General features: G+C 40.4%; 2 protein-coding genes across 3 annotated transcripts; one reads left to right on the plus strand and one right to left on the minus strand.

Annotated features, from left to right (window-relative positions):
- Window positions 1–1,746: 1,746 nt before the first annotated feature.
- On the minus strand, window positions 1,747–3,643 carry LOC149650545 (uncharacterized). The gene is made up of 3 exons (XM_089849165.1): window positions 3,603–3,643; window positions 3,108–3,468; window positions 1,747–3,039 (listed from the first exon to the last, which is right to left on the minus strand). Exons 2-3 carry the CDS (start codon window positions 3,459–3,461, stop codon window positions 1,747–1,749), a joined length of 1,647 nt encoding a protein of 548 aa, XP_089705291.1. The 5' UTR covers window positions 3,462–3,468; window positions 3,603–3,643.
- Window positions 3,644–18,197: 14,554 nt separating this feature from the next.
- LOC149650546 (uncharacterized) lies at window positions 18,198–19,710 on the plus strand. Of its 2 annotated transcripts, XM_089849156.1 has the most exons (3): window positions 18,198–18,780; window positions 18,836–18,969; window positions 19,038–19,705. In XM_089849156.1, the coding sequence occupies exons 1-3, from the start codon at window positions 18,626–18,628 to the stop codon at window positions 19,247–19,249; spliced, it is 501 nt and encodes a 166-aa protein (XP_089705282.1). In that variant the 5' UTR covers window positions 18,198–18,625; the 3' UTR covers window positions 19,250–19,705. The 2 variants fall into 2 exon arrangements, with proteins under 2 accessions (XP_089705282.1, XP_089705281.1); XM_089849155.1 differs by having other exon boundaries at window positions 18,639–18,969; window positions 19,038–19,710.
- The last annotated feature ends 1,248 nt before the right edge of the window (window positions 19,711–20,958 follow it).

A 20,958-nucleotide genomic window follows, 5' to 3' on the forward strand; every position in this document is an offset into this window, starting at 1 on the left:
AGCTAAATACTCCATTCCACCCTCTTCTTGGGCAGTTAATTTTCCCCCCATATTTTCCTTGTTATTTACCTGTACTTTTGATGAAGAACTAGCATTTTTTCTGTTAATTTTCATTGTATTTAAATTTGTTAAGTTTTGAAATCTAGGGTTTTTTTTAAGAGGCGAGTGCGTGGGAGAAACAACAGCGTTAATGGAATGAACAACAGTATCATTAAGATCTTCACACAAACTCTCACTGGTATCTTCCATTATATCGCTATCTTCTAAAACAATATCTGATTCTTTTAGAACCCGCGTTACAAAGTATTCATCTGATGTTTGCGATACCGTATTAACATTTGATTTCACTATTCCATTATTTTTTCCCAGGACAATCATCCTAATCCTGTAAAATGCATTTAGAGGAGTTGGATGATCATCCAAACCCCCTCTTGTCCTTAATTGTGAAAAGAAGTTTTCTAAACAATCCTGATTTAATCTGTGTGTTAAGATGTACTTAATTCCGTACTTCCTTTTCAAGTCATAATATAGATTTTTGAGAGAACTGTTGGAAATTATAATAGCTTTCTGAAAAATTTGTAAGGACCCATTCTTCTTGCCATCGCAAATCATGGCATTCATAGTATATGACATTTTGTCTAAAATTTCATTTTGGGCAGGCAAATTCATGCCATACCCACATTTAGATTCTGGGGTATCAAATTTAACGTAACTGTTCATAACATCAAACCAGCTATTTATTATTTCTAGGAACTCTGCTGTTTCGTCACTAAACCCCATTCTTTTCACAGCTGTTGCCACATTATGTGATAAAAGCTCAGCCGCTAGCCTCACATTTTGCCTTTGAGTTTTAACACAGTTAAAATGTAAGTCAGTCAGCTTTGGACACATCTTGATTTCACCCCTATCTTGCTGGAACATTCGCAATACGGGTTCTTTCGAAATTTTTTCATCATCAAGAATGAACCCTGTGTCCAAAAACCAGTTTCTCACTAATTTTAGTAGATGGGGGGCATCAGCAAAACAATAAATTATTTGACTAGAGTCAGCAGGGTTTGTAAACCAAGTTCTATTAAGTGACACACCTCCACAATCCCTGGTTGCCTCCACCCATATCATTTACACATGCAACCACTTCAAAGCCAGCTTTTTTTAACTCAACTATGGCTGATGAAAGCACTGACTTGGTCATTTTTTGATCTAGTCCCAGATATATTGGCTGCTTCCAGTTGGTTAATAACCCACGCGCCATAATGACCTGTAGCTGACTATGAGGACCAACAACTTTGTCATTTTTGACATCATACTCCAATAGTGACCTAACCTTAACCTCATCAAACGTTAGTACTACCAGTTTCTCTTTAATGTCCATGGTTTGCCCATTGGCTCTCATTATGTTTATGATGTCATGCAGCAAACCCTGACTAAAATCGAGCTTGGCAGCATAGCGTCTTAGCGTTGAAAGGTGCGGCAACGGATAGTTGCACTTTTCTCTAAGATAGACGTAGCTTCGTTTACCCAAATATCTTAGTGCAAAAGCGTTTGCTAAATCTTCATTTCCCCACCGAACCTTTCTCTTCCCCATAATTAATCTGACTTGGCAAGGACTAAAAACCTTACTTAGTAAAGACCGGCAATGGCTTTGTTCTTTTTCAAGCATGAAATTCCTTTTCTTAATCAATTTGTTGTCTTTTTTTAAACTACGGTTAGAATATGTTAATGCAAATAATTTATAACCCATATCTCCTATTTTTTTTGCTTTTTAAGCAATTTAAAACGAAGATTGCTTTCCCTTCTTTCAGATATTTTTTTCTTTGCTCTTAATTTTTGTATTATTTCCAATGCATTACAATTGCAATTATTCCTTGAATGGGGCGGGACTTTGAAACATTGCCATGCCGAATAGAAAGGCTTTGGAATTTCAACTTCATTTGTTGATGATCTGCAAGCGTGTGATGATAATCCCTCTAAGTTATTAATGCTTTCTGATAAACCCTGAGATTTATTTGTAGTTTCTGATAGACCCAAAGAGTTATTTGTAGCTTCTGATAAACACAAACAGTTATTTGTAGCTTCTGATAAACACAAACAGTTATTTGTAGCTTCTGATAAACACAAACAGTTATTTGTAGCTTCTGATAAACACAAACAGTTATTTGTAGCTTCTGATAAACACAAGTTGTTATTTGTAGCTTCTGATAAACACAAGTTATTGTTTGTAGTTTCTGATACACATGGAGTTTTATCGGTGGTGTCTAAAGAATGCAGAGAGTTATCGGTGCTTTCTAAAGAGTGCAGAGAGTTATCGGTGGTTTCTAAAGAATGCGGAGAGTTTTCGGTGGTTTCTAAAGAATGCGGAGAGTTTTCGGTGGTTTCTAAAGAATGCGGAGAGTTTTCGGTGGTTTCTAAAGAATGCGGAGAGTTTTCGGTGGTTTCTAAAGAATGCGGAGAGTTTTCGGTGGTTTCTAAAGAATGCGGAGAGTTTTCGGTGGTTTCTAAAGAATGCATGGAGACTGAATTTGAGTTAAGCAATGTTAAAGCTAAGTCTCTGTGAGTTGATCCTATTGAAGTATCGTCATTTGTTAAGTTGTAATCTGGCTTTGGTAATGATAGTGTACATTCATCACTTGACGATGAATCTTTAAAATGCTTTTTTCTAATTGGAGTACTCTGATAACCATCAAATGTTTTGAAATTTAAAGCATCTCCATTGGAGGTACCTGGTGAGATATCACTTGAACCACAAATAATATTATAGGAACTTTTGTTGCTATCACAGGTGTATTCCGAAAGCAATCCTTCTATAACGGAGAAACTTTCCAGAGTTTCGGCTTTCTCTGTAGTAGGTTTCCATGATTTTTGATTAAGAATAGAATCCTTAGGACGAATCACAAAATTCGTGTGAGGTTTGTCTGATGACATTTGAAAAGGCAGATCATTCACAGATCTAAGAGGAGTCTTGATGACATCATCTATAGTATGTTTTGATGACAATTCAGTCGTAGTTGAATCATTAGGCTGAGAGGAAGTGGTCTCATCCTATAAAGTTTCATATCCCACTTAAAATTATTTCTATTTAATGAGGTTATAAATTAACATTTACAAACCTGCACATCGATAGACTTCCGCAACCTATCTCTTGATTTTCTTTCAGTAGTTTGGCACACAACATTTATAGGCAAGTTGATTGAGGGGACTGCGTTTGGAACTAATAACCTCTTCGGTTTTGTTTTCATCAATTCAGCCCTTAAATCTCTCTCAAAATCTTTTGGAGTAAAATGTTCTGAGCATATCCGAGCGTATTTAGGATTTATGTTATCTTGGCCCTCTTGGGAACGTCCACATTTGCTGATCCACTTTAGCCTTAAATTAATTTCAGACGGGAATCTATGATACGATATACCTTTTGTCCTTATTAAAGAATTGTCACAGTCAAGCACGGAGCACCGCAGGCCAGGCATTTTATTTCTTAAATGGAAAGACGAAAGTTGTAGCTAAGCCTTGGCCGCTATAATTTATGAAATTTAGTTTAATAGTAATACCACTCATGTATTGCTTGAAATTAGCATAAAAACTTTCAAAGCTCGAAATTTTTAATTTACATTTTTAATCAACCGCAGCATTACGCGGCAAGTCCCCGGCCAAACTTCGCACTCGTTACTGGGTTCCCGGCTTCCCGAATCCCGCGTTTAACCTTCCTCCTATAGGAGGAACGGGCCCATTATTCGAGAGGATGCTCAAACGCGAAGTCTTGTTTCCTTTGGTTCCCCGGGATCCAACCACGTCATAAGAAGGGAAAAAACCAAAGTATTGCCCCCCGTTTTTCGAGCCAGATTTTTCGTTTTAAAAAACGGCTTTATAAGCCAACCTTATAATACGAAGTTTCTATAAGAACCTTGAACAAGCTCGAGTTATGTTGCTTAAACCTAGCATCTCTCTCACGTCGGCAGCCGGCGCGTTCCTCTCGCGTCTTGCTTAGTTGGGGCAGGGAGGAGGGAACTTTGTTCGAGGCGGCGTCGCGGCGAGTCTCACGTTTCCATGGTAGCGCGCCTATACAATGCCGAGAACTGAAATCTCTTGGCGGGAAATTCGCGAATGGTAGATGGGCAGTTTAAAACGGGTAGCGCTACAATTATTAAATACGTCGCGTTTTTAGCATTAGAAGGTTTACAAAATAATTTTAGGAATTGTACTCGTCGGAAAGTCTGAAATATAATAAAAACTAAACACATTTTTAAAGTAAGAGATATTTGATTTGTAAACCAAAAGAAATTAATACCGTAGTCTCTGGAGAGTGTATCAGGGAAACCTCTGTAACTAAGCAAGTTTATGATATTACCATCTCTGTAAGTGTTCGAATTAAATAAATATATATTAAAATATATATTTGAGGTTAACCATACCTGTACATTTAATTTGGGAATTTAGGTTTTGGGATTAGATAAGCTAAAGTCTAAAAACTTATTTTTTCTCTTTAAGCGCGTTACAATTTTGGACAAACAAAAACGATAATTTGATGTTTAATTCTACAGGACCGGTAGGCCCTTGTAGATATGACTTGATACTCTTTTGTAACGTTAAAGCAAAATTCACATGCTTTTACCAATTTTCCTATGGAGATTAACATGGGGTTTTTCATGATATTTAGCAGCCTCTAACTGAAAAACTAGAGCGAAGTTACTTTTCGGAATACTCTTAATTTAACAATTAAGTATTCAGGGTGTGCCTTTTGCAAGTGTCATGAAAAACAATTAAGTCTAAGTATGTTAATTTTAGTTAATTACGGAAGTACGGCTCTTGAGTTAAACGTCAGGTTAACCTGTTAGCGCGCTGATACCCATTTCTTCAATTTTCAACCAGATTGAGAACAAGGGAGGGCCTAGCTTTGTGCCTGATAACAAGTTATGTTGACGTTTTCAATTTGCTTCATTCTGTGGAAGTTGAACCTATAGCGCGAGCAGCCTGCGTCCGCGAGTCGCGTGATCCAGGTACTTGTGGGTACTTGTAGGTGCTTGTGGGTACTTGTAGATGCTTGTGGGTGCTTGTAGGTACTTGTGGGTGCTTGTAGGTACTTGTGGGTTCTTGTGGGTTCTTGTGGGTACTTGTGGGTGCTTGTAGGTACTTGTGGGTTCTTGTGGGTACTTGTGGGTACTTGTAGGTGCTTGTGTGTGTTTGTAGGTACTTGTGGGTGCTTGTAGGTAATTTTGGGTACTTGTGGGTGCTTTTAGGTACTTGTGGGTACTCATGGGTGCTTTTAGGTACTTGTGGGTGCTTTTAGGTACTTGTGGGTACTTGTGGGTGCTTGTAGGTACTTGTGGGTACTTGTGGGTGCTTGTAGGTACTTGTGGGTACTTGTGGGTGCTTGTAGGTACTTGTGGGTGCTTGTGGGTACTTGCCCCGGGTGCTTGCCCAGGGTACTTGTGGGTGCTTGCCCAGGGTACTTGTGGGTGTTTGTAGGTACTTGTGGGTGATTGTAGGTACTTGTAGGTACTTGTGGGTGCTTGTAGGTACTTGTGGGTGCTTGTAGGTGCTTGTGGGTGTTTATAGGTACTTGTGGGTGCTTGTGGGTGTTTATAGGTACTTGTGGGTGCTTGTAGGTACTTGTGGGTGCTTGTAGGTACTTGTGGGTGCTTGTAGGTACTTGTGGGTGCTTGTAGGTACTTGTGGGTGCTTGTAGGTACTTGTGGGTGCTTGTAGGTACTTGTGGGTGCTTGTAGGTACTTGTGGGTACTAGTAGGTACTTGTGGGTACTAGTAGGTACTTGTGGGTACTTGTAGGTACTTGTAGGTACTTGTGGGTACTTGTAGGTACTTGTGGGTACTTGTAGGTACTTGTGGGTACTTGTAGGTACTTGTGGGTACTTGTAGGTACTTGTAGGTACTTGTGGGTACTTGTAGGTACTTGTGGGTACTTGTAGGTACTTGTGGGTACTTGTAGGTACTTGTGGGTACTTGTGAGTGCTTGTAGGTACTTGTGAGTGCTTGTGGGTACTTGTGGGTGCTTGTAGGTACTTGTTGGTGCTTGTAGGTACTTGTGGGTGCTTGTAGGTACTTGTGGGTACTTGTAGGTACTTGTGGGTACTTGTAGGTACTTGTAGGTACTTGTGGGTACTAGTAGGTACTTGTGAGTGCTTGTAGGTACTTGTGAGTGCTTGTAGGTACTTGTGAGTGCTTGTAGGTACTTGTGAGTGCTTGTAGGTACTTGTGGGTGCTTGTAGGTACTTGTGGGTGCTTGTCGGTGTTTGTAGGTGCTTGTCGGTGTTTGTAGGTACTTGTGGGTGCTTGTAGGTACTTGTGGGTGCTTGTGGATACTTGTAGGTACTTGTGGATACTTGTAGGTACTTGTGGATACTTGTAGGTACTTGTGGGTACTTGTAGGTACTTGTGGGTACTTGTAGGTACTTGTGAGTGCTTGTAGGTACTTGTGAGTGCTTGTAGGTACTTGTGAGTGCTTGTAGGTACTTGTGAGTGCTTGTAGGTACTTGTGAGTGCTTGTAGGTGCTTGTGGGTGCTTGTGGGTACTTGTGGGTGCTTGTAGGTACTTGTTGGTGCTTGTAGGTACTTGTGGGTGCTTGTAGGTACTTGTGAGTGCTTGTAGGTACTTGTGGGTGCTTGTAGGTACTTGTGGGTGCTTGTGGGTACTTGTGGGTGCTTGTGGGTACTTGTGGGTGCTTGTGGGTACTTGTGGGTGATTGTGGGTACGTGTGGGTGATTGTAGGTACTTTTGGGTGATTGTAGTTACTTGTGGGTGCTTGTAGGTACTTGTGGGTGATTTTAGTTACTTGTGGGTGCTTGTAGGTACTTGTGGGTGATTGTAGTTACTTGTGGGTGCTTGTAGGTACTTGTGGGCGATTGTAGGTACTTGTGGGTACTTGCCCCGGGTACTTGTGGGTGCTTGTAGGTACTTGTGGGTGCTTGTAGGTACTTGTGGGTACTTGTGGGTGCTTGTAGGTACTTGTGGGTACTTGTGGGTGCTTGTAGGTACTTGTGGGTACTTGTGGGTGCTTGTAGGTACTTGTGGGTGCTTGTGGGTACTTGCCCCGGGTGCTTGCCCAGGGTACTTGTGGGTGTTTGTAGGTACTTGTGGGTGATTGTAGGTACTTGTAGGTACTTGTGGGTGCTTGTAGGTGCTTGTGGGTGTTTATAGGTACTTGTGGGTGCTTGTGGGTGTTTATAGGTACTTGTGGGTACTTGTGGGTGCTTGTAGGTACTTGTGGGTGCTTGTAGGTACTTGTGGGTGCTTGTAGGTACTTGTGGGTACTAGTAGGTACTTGTGGGTACTAGTAGGTACTTGTGGGTACTAGTAGGTACTTGTGGGTACTTGTGGGTACTTGTAGGTACTTGTGGGTACTTGTAGGTACTTTTGGGTACTAGTAGGTACTTGTAGATACTTGTGGGTGCTTGTAGATACTTGTGGGTGCTTGTAGGTACTTGTGGGTGCTTGTAGGTACTTGTGGGTACCTGTGGGTGCTTGTAGGTACTTGTGGGTGCTTGTAGGTGTTTGTAGGTGCTTGTCGGTGTTTGTAGGTGCTTGTCGGTGCTTGTAGGTACTTGTGGGTGCTTGTAGGTACTTGTGGGTACTAGTAGGTACTTGTGGGTACTTGTAGGTACTTGTGGGTACTAGTAGGTACTTGTGGGTACTTGTGGGTACTTGTAGGTACTTGTGGGTACTTGTAGGTACTTGTGGGTACTTGTAGGTACTTGTGGGTACTTGTAGGTACTTGTGGGTACTTGTAGGTACTTGTGGGTACTAGTAGGTACTTGTAGATACTTGTGGGTGCTTGTAGATACTTGTGGGTGCTTGTAGGTACTTGTGGGTGCTTGTAGGTACTTGTGGGTACCTGTGGGTGCTTGTAGGTACTTGTGGGTGCTTGTAGGTGTTTGTAGGTGCTTGTCGGTGTTTGTAGGTGCTTGTCGGTGTTTGTAGGTACTTGTGGGTACTTGTGGGTGCTTGTGGATACTTGTGGGTGCTTGTGGGTACTTGTAGTACTTGTGGATACTTGTAGGTACTTGTGGGTACTTGTAGGTACTTGTGGGTACTTGTAGGTACTTGTGGGTACTTGTGAGTGCTTGTAGGTACTTGTGAGTGCTTGTAGGTACTTGTGAGTGCTTGTAGGTACTTGTGAGTGCTTGTAGGTACTTGTGAGTGCTTGTAGGTACTTGTGGGTGCTTGTAGGTACTTGTGGGTGCTTGTCGGTGTTTGTAGGTGCTTGTCGGTGTTTGTAGGTACTTGTGGGTGATTTTAGTTACTTGTGGGTGCTTGTAGGTACTTGTGGGTGATTGTAGTTACTTGTGGGTGCTTGTAGGTACTTGTGGGTGATTGTAGGTACTTGTGGGTACTTGCCCCGGGTGCTTGTGTGTGTTTGTAGGTACTTGTGGGTGCTTGTAGGTAATTTTGGGTACTTGTGGGTGCTTTTAGGTACTTGTGGGTACTCATGGGTGCTTTTAGGTACTTGTGGGTGCTTTTAGGTACTTGTGGGTACTTGTGGGTGCTTGTAGGTACTTGTGGGTACTTGTGGGTGCTTGTAGGTACTTGTGGGTACTTGTGGGTGCTTGTAGGTACTTGTGGGTGCTTGTGGGTACTTGCCCCGGGTGCTTGCCCAGGGTACTTGTGGGTGCTTGCCCAGGGTACTTGTGGGTGTTTGTAGGTACTTGTGGGTGATTGTAGGTACTTGTAGGTACTTGTGGGTGCTTGTAGGTACTTGTGGGTGCTTGTAGGTGCTTGTGGGTGTTTATAGGTACTTGTGGGTGCTTGTGGGTGTTTATAGGTACTTGTGGGTGCTTGTAGGTACTTGTGGGTGCTTGTAGGTACTTGTGGGTGCTTGTAGGTACTTGTGGGTGCTTGTAGGTACTTGTGGGTGCTTGTAGGTACTTGTGGGTGCTTGTAGGTACTTGTGGGTGCTTGTAGGTACTTGTGGGTACTAGTAGGTACTTGTGGGTACTAGTAGGTACTTGTGGGTACTTGTAGGTACTTGTAGGTACTTGTGGGTACTTGTAGGTACTTGTGGGTACTTGTAGGTACTTGTGGGTACTTGTAGGTACTTGTGGGTACTTGTAGGTACTTGTAGGTACTTGTGGGTACTTGTAGGTACTTGTGGGTACTTGTAGGTACTTGTGGGTACTTGTAGGTACTTGTGGGTACTTGTGAGTGCTTGTAGGTACTTGTGAGTGCTTGTGGGTACTTGTGGGTGCTTGTAGGTACTTGTTGGTGCTTGTAGGTACTTGTGGGTGCTTGTAGGTACTTGTGGGTACTTGTAGGTACTTGCGGGTACTTGTAGGTACTTGTAGGTACTTGTAGGTACTTGTGGGTACTAGTAGGTACTTGTGAGTGCTTGTAGGTACTTGTGAGTGCTTGTAGGTACTTGTGAGTGCTTGTAGGTACTTGTGAGTGCTTGTAGGTACTTGTGGGTGCTTGTAGGTACTTGTGGGTGCTTGTCGGTGTTTGTAGGTGCTTGTCGGTGTTTGTAGGTACTTGTGGGTGCTTGTAGGTACTTGTGGGTGCTTGTGGATACTTGTAGGTACTTGTGGATACTTGTAGGTACTTGTGGATACTTGTAGGTACTTGTGGGTACTTGTAGGTACTTGTGGGTACTTGTAGGTACTTGTGAGTGCTTGTAGGTACTTGTGAGTGCTTGTAGGTACTTGTGAGTGCTTGTAGGTACTTGTGAGTGCTTGTAGGTACTTGTGAGTGCTTGTAGGTGCTTGTGGGTGCTTGTGGGTACTTGTGGGTGCTTGTAGGTACTTGTTGGTGCTTGTAGGTACTTGTGGGTGCTTGTAGGTACTTGTGAGTGCTTGTAGGTACTTGTGGGTGCTTGTAGGTACTTGTGGGTGCTTGTGGGTACTTGTGGGTGCTTGTGGGTACTTGTGGGTGCTTGTGGGTACTTGTGGGTGATTGTGGGTACGTGTGGGTGATTGTAGGTACTTTTGGGTGATTGTAGTTACTTGTGGGTGCTTGTAGGTACTTGTGGGTGATTTTAGTTACTTGTGGGTGCTTGTAGGTACTTGTGGGTGATTGTAGTTACTTGTGGGTGCTTGTAGGTACTTGTGGGCGATTGTAGGTACTTGTGGGTACTTGCCCCGGGTACTTGTGGGTGCTTGTAGGTACTTGTGGGTGCTTGTAGGTACTTGTGGGTACTTGTGGGTGCTTGTAGGTACTTGTGGGTACTTGTGGGTGCTTGTAGGTACTTGTGGGTACTTGTGGGTGCTTGTAGGTACTTGTGGGTGCTTGTGGGTACTTGCCCCGGGTGCTTGCCCAGGGTACTTGTGGGTGTTTGTAGGTACTTGTGGGTGATTGTAGGTACTTGTAGGTACTTGTGGGTGCTTGTAGGTGCTTGTGGGTGTTTATAGGTACTTGTGGGTGCTTGTGGGTGTTTATAGGTACTTGTGGGTACTTGTGGGTGCTTGTAGGTACTTGTGGGTGCTTGTAGGTACTTGTGGGTGCTTGTAGGTACTTGTGGGTACTAGTAGGTACTTGTGGGTACTAGTAGGTACTTGTGGGTACTAGTAGGTACTTGTGGGTACTTGTGGGTACTTGTAGGTACTTGTGGGTACTTGTAGGTACTTTTGGGTACTAGTAGGTACTTGTAGATACTTGTGGGTGCTTGTAGATACTTGTGGGTGCTTGTAGGTACTTGTGGGTGCTTGTAGGTACTTGTGGGTACCTGTGGGTGCTTGTAGGTACTTGTGGGTGCTTGTAGGTGTTTGTAGGTGCGTGTCGGTGTTTGTAGGTGCTTGTCGGTGCTTGTAGGTACTTGTGGGTGCTTGTAGGTACTTGTGGGTACTAGTAGGTACTTGTGGGTACTTGTAGGTACTTGTGGGTACTAGTAGGTACTTGTGGGTACTTGTGGGTACTTGTAGGTACTTGTGGGTACTTGTAGGTACTTGTGGGTACTTGTAGGTACTTGTGGGTACTTGTAGGTACTTGTGGGTACTTGTAGGTACTTGTGGGTACTAGTAGGTACTTGTAGATACTTGTGGGTGCTTGTAGATACTTGTGGGTGCTTGTAGGTACTTGTGGGTGCTTGTAGGTACTTGTGGGTACCTGTGGGTGCTTGTAGGTACTTGTGGGTGCTTGTAGGTGTTTGTAGGTGCTTGTCGGTGTTTGTAGGTGCTTGTCGGTGTTTGTAGGTACTTGTGGGTACTTGTGGGTGCTTGTGGATACTTGTGGGTGCTTGTGGGTACTTGTAGTACTTGTGGATACTTGTAGGTACTTGTGGGTACTTGTAGGTACTTGTGGGTACTTGTAGGTACTTGTGGGTACTTGTGAGTGCTTGTAGGTACTTGTGAGTGCTTGTAGGTACTTGTGAGTGCTTGTAGGTACTTGTGAGTGCTTGTAGGTACTTGTGAGTGCTTGTAGGTACTTGTGGGTGCTTGTAGGTACTTGTGGGTGCTTGTCGGTGTTTGTAGGTGCTTGTCGGTGTTTGTAGGTACTTGTGGGTGATTTTAGTTACTTGTGGGTGCTTGTAGGTACTTGTGGGTGATTGTAGTTACTTGTGGGTGCTTGTAGGTACTTGTGGGTGATTGTAGGTACTTGTGGGTACTTGCCCCGGGTACTTGTGGGTGCTTGTAGGTACTTGTGGGTGCTTGTAGGTACTTGTGGGTACTTGTGGGTGCTTGTAGGTACTTGTGGGTACTTGTGGGTGCTTGTAGGTACTTGTGGGTACTTGTGGGTGCTTGTAGGTACTTGTGGGTGCTTGTGGGTACTTGCCCCGGGTGCTTGCCCAGGGTACTTGTGGGTGTTTGTAGGTACTTGTGGGTGATTGTAGGTACTTGTAGGTACTTGTGGGTGCTTGTAGGTACTTGTGGGTGCTTGTAGGTGCTTGTGGGTGTTTATAGGTACTTGTGGGTGCTTGTGGGTGTTTATAGGTACTTGTGGGTACTTGTGGGTGCTTGTAGGTACTTGTGGGTGCTTGTAGGTACTTGTGGGTGCTTGTAGGTACTTGTGGGTACTAGTAGGTACTTGTGGGTACTTGTAGGTACTTGTGGGTACTAGTAGGTACTTGTGGGTACTTGTAGGTACTTGTGGGTACTTGTAGGTACTTGTGGGTACTTGTAGGTACTTGTGGGTACTTGTAGGTACTTGTGGGTACTTGTAGGTACTTGTGGGTACTTGTAGGTACTTGTGGGTACTTGTAGGTACTTGTGGGTACTAGTAGGTACTTGTAGATACTTGTGGGTGCTTGTAGATACTTGTGGGTGCTTGTAGGTACTTGTGGGTGCTTGTAGGTACTTGTGGGTACCTGTGGGTGCTTGTAGGTACTTGTGGGTGCTTGTAGGTGTTTGTAGGTGCTTGTCGGTGTTTGTAGGTGCTTGTCGGTGTTTGTAGGTACTTGTGGGTGTTTGTAGGTGCTTGTCGGTGTTTGTAGGTACTTGTGGGTACTTGTGGGTGCTTGTGGATACTTGTGGGTGCTTGTGGGTACTTGTAGGTACTTGTGGATACTTGTAGGTACTTGTGGGTACTTGTAGGTACTTGTGGGTACTTGTAGGTACTTGTGGGTACTTGTGAGTGCTTGTAGGTACTTGTGAGTGCTTGTAGGTACTTGTGAGTGCTTGTAGGTACTTGTGAGTGCTTGTAGGTACTTGTGAGTGCTTGTAGGTACTTGTGAGTGCTTGTAGGTACTTGTGAGTGCTTGTAGGTACTTGTGGGTGCTTGTAGGTACTTGTGGGTGCTTGTCGGTGTTTGTAGGTGCTTGTCGGTGTTTGTAGGTACTTGTGGGTGCTTGTCGGTGTTTGTAGGTACTTGTGGGTGCTTGTAGGTACTTGTGGGTGCTTGTGGATACTTGTAGGTACTTGTGGATACTTGTAGGTACTTGTGGGTACTTGTAGGTACTTGTGGGTGCTTGTGGGTACTTGTGGGTGCTTGTGGGTACTTGTGGGTGATTGTGGGTACTTGTGGGTGATTGTAGGTACTTTTGGGTGATTGTAGTTACTTGTGGGTGCTTGTAGGTACTTGTGGGTGATTGTAGTTACTTGTGGGTGCTTGTAGGTACTTGTGGGTGATTGTAGTTACTTGTGGGTGCTTGTAGGTACTTGTGGGTGATTGTAGGTACTTGTGGGTACTTGCCCCGGGTACTTGTGGGTGCTTGTAGGTACTTGTGGGTGATTGTAGGTACTTGTGGGTACTTGCCCCGGGTACTTGTGGGTGCTTGTAGGTACTTGTGGGTGATTGTAGGTACTTGTGGGTACTTGCCCCGGGTACTTGTGGGTGATTGTAGGTACTTGTGGGCACTTGCCCCGGGTGCTTGTGGGTGATTGTAGGTACTTGTGGGTACTTGCGGGTGTTTGTAGGTACTTGTAAGTGCTTGTAGGTACTTGTGGGTGCTTGTAGGTACTTTTGGGTGCTTGTCGGTACTTGCCCCGGGTACTTGTGGGTGTTTGTAGGTACTTGAGGGATTATTTAGTGGTTCCAAGCAATCATTTTAGCACTGTTAAAAGCAACGCGTCGAGGGGCTATTCACTAATGAAGATTTTCTTTCATTGGTGATTTTTATTGATGCTTTTAAATGTGATAAGGATTTATTGATGATTTAAAATGGATGGGGATTAAGGGTAACTAATACCTATTCCAAAGATAGAACGTCCTCGATAGATGGAGCCTTACAAACGATGGGGCTCTAATTTGGCCGGGGCCATCTTGTTAAACTTTCATAAATAAAGTACAACATTATATGCTTATGAAAATCAATGTTATTGGACATAAGTTAAATGTAATTAACTCTAATTAAGTACTTCTTTAAGCAATTAGAAAAAGTGATCAACCCCAAATGTATGACGGTAAAGCAAAAATAAAATTATTCAAATTTTAATTACATTAAGACTGAAGTGACAGATATTATAAAAAAACGTCTTGGTTTAGACCAAGGCCGAAAAAACAAACGATATGTGTGAGGTTTATCATTTGACTGAAGTTTCAGATATTGCAATTGTTTTAGTTATTTTTATCCATTTAATCCTTAATCAATATTAAATTCAATCAACTGATTTTACTGTTAATCGATCCATTCCCTCTAAATTAATTTAAAAATTACATATCTACGCTTTTTCAAGAACAATTACATTTTCCGAAAACATTTTATCATGAAATTAATTATTTTGAAGGGATTTCGTGTCGACGATTAATAACTTGAAAGCACCTTGACGGACATAGTTTTAATTAAGGCTGGCTTGACAAATTTTGAAGTTTGCACCAAAAAAGTTTAAATCTGTAGTAAGTTTCTGAGAAGACTGATGTTCAAGAAATTATGATAAATAACTTATTCCGGACTTGCCCGCCAACCTTAATAACCTAAAACTATAAAACATTCGTGTACATGAATGATTACGGTTGTGGCTTGACACTCGCTAGCGCCTGAAGGACCGATCACTCAGTGTAATCGGTGTTCATTTGTAAGTGAGTGGACCATTTTGGAAATTACATACAGATAATTAAAACACAGCCACCATTGAGGTCTTCTCTCTCTCTTGCCTAGAAGCCCCGCTATAGGCGGTGAGAGTTGACTAGCCTCTTGCCTGTAGTGAACTTTGGCACAGTCTGGCAGTGACCCTTGGTGTGAGGGAGAATACCCCAATGGTGGCCTCGCCCCTGTGTGTTTTTCGAAATGGTCTTTATGCGTACTAAAATGATTACACGTAATACGTAACCGGTGTACAAGTAGCGCCAACAATGTAGAAACGACGTTTCAAATAAAGACTGAATTATGACCAAGAAATTCTAAAGCACGGAGAGGGAAATTGCAGTGCAATCTTTTCTTCATAGAGGCGACAATAGAAATGTAGCATTTCGATTAACGAAATTAAATGTATAAATTCATGCAACACCCTTGTTTGGCATCCACTATTAAATATTTACATTTTCCTTTCGAATTATGTCAAAGTTCACCTGCTCTTTTTTGAAAGTCAATAGAATATTTCAAATATTCAATATTGACCCCTTAACACGTACTCCATTCAAAATAATTAATTTCATGATAAAATGTTTTCGGAAAATGTAATTGTTCTTGAAAAAGCGTAGATATGTAATTTTTCAATTAATTTAGAGGGAATGGATCGATTAACAGTAAAATCAGTTGATTGAATTTAATATTGATTAAGGATTAAATGGATAAAAATAACTAAAACAATTGCAATATCTGAAACTTCAGTCAAATGATAAACCTCACACATATCGTTTGTTTTTTCGGCCTTGGTCTAAACCAAGACGTTTTTTTATATTTTAGTATTGGCATTCGCAATAAAATCTTTCTATTAACGTTTGATTACTCAAATAATCCTAATAATAAATTTTACGAAGCACAAGCACTTTCTAAGGTTCTTTTCACTTTTCAGTAACAAATTTTGACAATGAAAAATTATCATTTCAAGTTTAAATTTGCCTAAAAATGATAATGATAATTTATTTAATTAACTCTTAATTGGATTCTTTTCAGTTACATATTTGCCAAGACAAAATATCGTTTCAAGTTTAAATTTACCTATAAACGTTAATGATAATTTATTTAATAACTTCTTAATTTTAACTAATAAGAGTAATCAATTACTAATCATCACTTATGATCACTAACTTTAAGAAAAAAAGTTCAATATTATTTTTATAAACGTAATCAAAATAAGCATTGTTAACATGATAATTCAAAACCTAATACTACAACTTCACATTAAGTAATGAGTTTAGAAATAAATGTACATGTTTCTCTCACCAGAAGGAAAACCATTATCTAGACGTCAAGAAACAATATCAATATCATCATCCCATTCGTAAACGCAACAGTTATGAACCAAATTTCAAAATTTGCAAAAAAAATATCTTCGAACTCATTTCCTTGCTGATTGCAGACGCTTTTCTATGCCTAGCAGCCTACCGGCGTTTCCCTACTGTAGCGTCATCTACGTACACTACTATTTTAGCAATTTGGAAGAAATAATTATTCATTGTTAACTATCTATTAAATTTAGTTTTTTAATTGTAAATTTTATGTATGAGCAAAACAGTTTAAAATTACTTTGGCGTATGTATTAAAATTAGGCCGACATGATGGCGCTAAATAGAGCCTAGATCTGACTTAGATAACCAGCCTTCATTCCGACTCTCAGAGCATTCCACCCCCATTTTTCCTTATAACTACACCCCCAGTTCAAAGAATTCGATTTACATGTATAAGCGCGACTTTTGAAGAAAATTCGAAGGGACCGAAAATTTACATTAAGTTTTATGGGAGGAGGTAGGTATTTTTGCCAGATCCTTTCTTTGACCTATTGATTCAAATGACCTTAAATTGTAGTGAGACGTGTGTTTCAATGTGTTTTAATATACTAAGAAAGATTAAAGCTTTTTTGTGTAAAAATTATTTCCAAGGCCAAACTGATGATATCTTCGGATCTACTGATCCAAATGTCCTGAAATTTCACCCTGAGGTGTGTTAAAATTTATTCTATTATATTAAATAGGATAAATATTTGAATAAAAATGAATTTCTAATGTAAAAATTGTAAATTCAGTATTTCTAATGTGAAAATTGTAAATTCAGTATTTAATCCACAATTCAGTACTTACAACCATTTTCCAAGAAAGAAACCCATCCCCATCCTTGTCCAAAACAGGCCTTTTAGAGAGTAATAGATTATAAAACCAAGACCTCTTGAACCAATATTATTAGATTTGTAAACGTGCCGAGGGGCAGGTCTCGCGAAACCCGATCAGTTGAATAACACATATAATGAGAACGTTCTGCGTTTGTTACCAAATGATACTGATAAAAAATTATTGCATTAAAATGTAAGGTCTCCCTCGCAAGAAGCTTCAGAATGTCATCGAAAAAGTAGAGTACCGCTGAGAGGAAGGTTTTTTCTTCTCGGACCTGCTTGACAACTACGTATAATTTAAACTATATCTCAAGTAAATCCTGGTTTTTTTACCAACAGTAACTGATATTGTGATACTTTTCCCCCACCCTTTCAGTTAGTTTCTTAATCATGATTTTTCTACTCTTCATTGTTTTTCAAAATATGTAATATTTCCAATAAATACAGTTTTGAACTAAAATTGTGTTAACATAGTAACGTTTACTTGGTAGAAACACAAGGGCTTTTCTGAACTTTCCCATTTAGATGTGTTGTAAGCTTTATGGCCTGTAATTTGGTTTAGTTACAGGATTTTTAGTGCCATGTGTAAGCGATATGTTTAATCTTGGAAAGGGCCTGAAAGTACTAAATTTATCATTTTGACAAAACTAATTAATTTGAAAGTTTTTAACCATTTTTAGATATAATAGATAGTGGCACATCTCTCATTAAAGTTTCATTATATTTGGAACATTAGACCTAAATATATTGTGGATTGAATACTGAATTTACAATTTTGGCATTGGATATATTATTTATCAACAAGAGGAAAAAAATGATACTTGAACTTCATATCACATTATTTGTGTTTTTGCTTTTGCGCTTCGAGTTGCAAAACTATTGGCCTGACCCTTGCTGGCAGGCTGGCTGGGTGCCTTTCCGCCCTTTTTCGCGCGCGGAATTAGATTTAAATTTATTAATAGCATTTAGAACCATACTTATGTGGCTTTGCAACGTCAACGTATTTTATTTATTTAAGAAACTATTAAGATTAGTCATGGTAAGTAATTGACTACACTTATTATAAGTTAAAACAACAGATAATTAAATAAATTATTAAGAACGCTTACAGGCAAATTTAAACTTCAAATAATAATTTTGGTTTGTCAAAAATTGTATGTGAAAAGAACCTTACAAACTGCCTGGTCCAATTTATTATAAAGGGTTATTTGAGTAATCAGACGTTAATAGAACGATTTTGTTGCAAATACTAATGCTTATAATTTAATCTACAAATTATCATGTTTGTTTATAAAAAATTGTAACTGAAAATAACCGTTGAAACTGCTTTGTCGAAACTATCATTGAGTTTATCAAACCGCACTAGAAAGATTTTATTGTGAATACTAATTCAAAAATAATTTGTATAGTATAAAACAACTGTAATTGTTTTTGTTAAAGAATTTATTTTAAGGTCAAGGATTATATTAAACCAAAGTCATACTAAATTGATTTTGTTCATAATCGAAAGGATATTTGATAAAGAAAAAGAGAATACCGCCAAAAATATTTGCCGGAATCACACCAGTTCTAGCCAAAAGAGGGCGCGCAAAGCATAATATGACCGGGGCCATCTTGTTATTATAATGGGGAAAGAGTCGTATGGGTGAAAAGGTAATATAAAGGTAACACTATTAGCCATACATTACCAGGGTCAAGCTTGACTCAAATAACATTCTTGATTAGCCCAAACCCCTTTGGCCGAGAATGTTATTTGGGTGAAAAAGTAACGCGTAGGTAATATTGTTTTAGCCATACCTAACCTTTTAAAAGCCCCGATCTATTCAAAGACTTTTAATACTGTTGTCGCGTTACACCGGCAAACTTATTGCCGTTAACTTATGTTAAGTACAGGTGGCTACTTCCGTTTATTCATTGAATATCCGTTTATCGTTTAGTCTTAAAAATGAACTTTATCACGATTGGGTTCGTCAAGGAAGAGCTAGCTAAATGCCACAAAAGGCCCATGCCGGGATCAACTAGCAAACTCGAGCCAGTTGGTGGACGCCATGGTCTTAATTTTTCAAAAAACTTTCAACAATGCCGGCTCAGTCAAACTGTTCCCGACTAGCCGCGAACAAATGGACATATTCCGCAAGTCAAGTCATTCCTTTACTTGGAAGGAAATTTTCAAGCAGTTGTTTACAAGAGGAGAATTGGAACAGTGAGTGTTTACAACCAATAAGCGAGACGCAAACTTCATCCGTTTACGTTTACAGGCCGTCGCGAACAGTTTATAAAGCAATTTCTGACAATACTCAGAAGTTTTCCAAACTTTTTCTAATAAAGGAGGGAAAAATTGAAAAGCACTATTTCGTGTATTTAATCATTTGTTTCGTTGTGAAACTAGTCCGTAAGTCTTACATTGTTAAGGTTGACAAATAAGACATTTTAAAATTTGATATTGCTCATTCATTGTAGAAGCCAAACTAGGCCCTGAAACGGTTTTAAGGGATTTTTTCCCTGAAGAGGTTCTAGTCGTTTACCACAAAGTATCCGCGAAATATCAGAATTGGCTAAAACCTTTACAAATGGAAAGCGCCTCTTTCCCAGAGCCCCACGCCGATGTTCCTCACGCTCCGTTTCCCGTTGCCCGTAATTATTGCATTATAAAGTATATCATGATGATGTAATAAAATATAATTATTTGTACAATTTTGACGCCTCTTAGAAATCGAAGAGGTTCCAACTATTCCGCCGGAAAGCTCTGAAGAGCATTCGACATTACCAACGTTGATAAGTTTATATGAAAAGGGCTTAACCATTTTGGAAAGCAATAGAGCGAAGTTCGAGGTGGCCCTCCGCAGCACTGAGAAGATGATCGAGGATCATAAAGAAAAAATTAAATATCTTAAAAACTTAATGATCGAAAAAACTGAGGCGGAAAGTGGCGAAGGAGATTGGCCAGCAACCACTCGACACCGCGAGAGGTCAAGCAATGCCTAAATATCGTCGAAAAAATTAGTCAAAAGAGAGGAGGCGATATTTTGAAAACGCTAAAACTTTTTGCATCAAGTAAGGGGCTTCTAAGCCCCGATGACTCCGGTTAGACATATCTACCTATTCTATAGTGTTTTAGCATTCCGGACAACCGCGGGCTAATTACAGTGCCGGGGAAGCGCTTAAGCTTCTCTAATATTTTCTGGTGATGATAACTTGCATATTTTAGAACACGAAGAAGATGCGACCATCTTGAAATCCCCTACTGGTTGGTATCATAAATATTATTCCTTAATGAAAAGTAACTGTTTTTTTCGTTTAGAATTTCAAGAAGAAATTCAATCGCCTTATACAAGTGAACACGACTCGGTACCGAATACTCCGGCAAAAATATTTTATATTAATCATTTACCTTAAATTAGGCGTAAATAATGTTACGCGATTGCAGGTGAAAACGAGAGTTCGGCTACAACCCCAAAGCATGTGGAAAGTTGCTTATCCGACAAAAGCACTTCGGATAGTAAGTATAGGCCATTCGATAAATTTTCCTGGGTAGCTTCGACTAGGAGTCACTATCTGGATCATGAACTTACGTACGTTCGTATTATTTTACTCTAGGTGAAGGACATCCGTTAACTAGCGGAGGAGGAGGCAAGCCCGAAGGAAGTCCTTCCCTAAAACAAAGAGAACGGGTACAAAGAAAGGAACTAGATATGGAAGCGGCCAGTACCAGTAACTGGTCAGAAGGAAATCTTTCCCAAGAAAAAAAGAAAACAATAAAAAAGCGCCGAAAAGAAGAACAAAAAACTCAATCGATACTAAAAACTTGCTCAAAATGCCTAAATTTAAAAAATAATTGAAACTTCAAAACAGAGAAATTTACGTTCTAAATACAGTTAAACACTTCAAAAATCTCCGTAATAAAACTTTTTTACATTTCCCCGCATGGTTTTTCAATGTTTAGTTATTATCAGAAGGGGATAATAGAAGGATGCCACTCTGTATCATCTTAATACATTAGTTACGTAACGTCAGTCTTTCCAGGCTCACCCTTTTTGTTTGCTATCCCGCTCAACAAACTTCAGATGGGCATCGCACCGTGCACGGGGTGAATTCTATAACTGTTTGGTACTAAATCCTCAGCAATCAACTCCCTAACCTCGTCTTGGGGTGAAACAAAAATCCACAAGCGCGTCTTGCCAAATAGTTTAACGCAAAAGACTAATGATGAGGGAACTATTTATCGCGTATGTGATTTGGTTTAGTAACCTTGCTCCAAATGTTCCGATCTTGGGAAGAATGACGTTACACTTACCCCGCTTTGTTGTACAATTCTCTCGAAGAGAAGTATTATATACTGTTATTATGAATCGTAGATGTAAAATAAGGTAAGTACACTACA

The sequence above is a fragment of the Phalangium opilio genome, unplaced genomic scaffold (genome assembly GCF_054372755.1).
Source record: "Phalangium opilio isolate 3A_F unplaced genomic scaffold, DU_Popi_V2 ptg000086l_1, whole genome shotgun sequence".
In the NCBI taxonomy this organism is placed as follows: Eukaryota; Metazoa; Arthropoda; class Arachnida; order Opiliones; family Phalangiidae; genus Phalangium; species Phalangium opilio.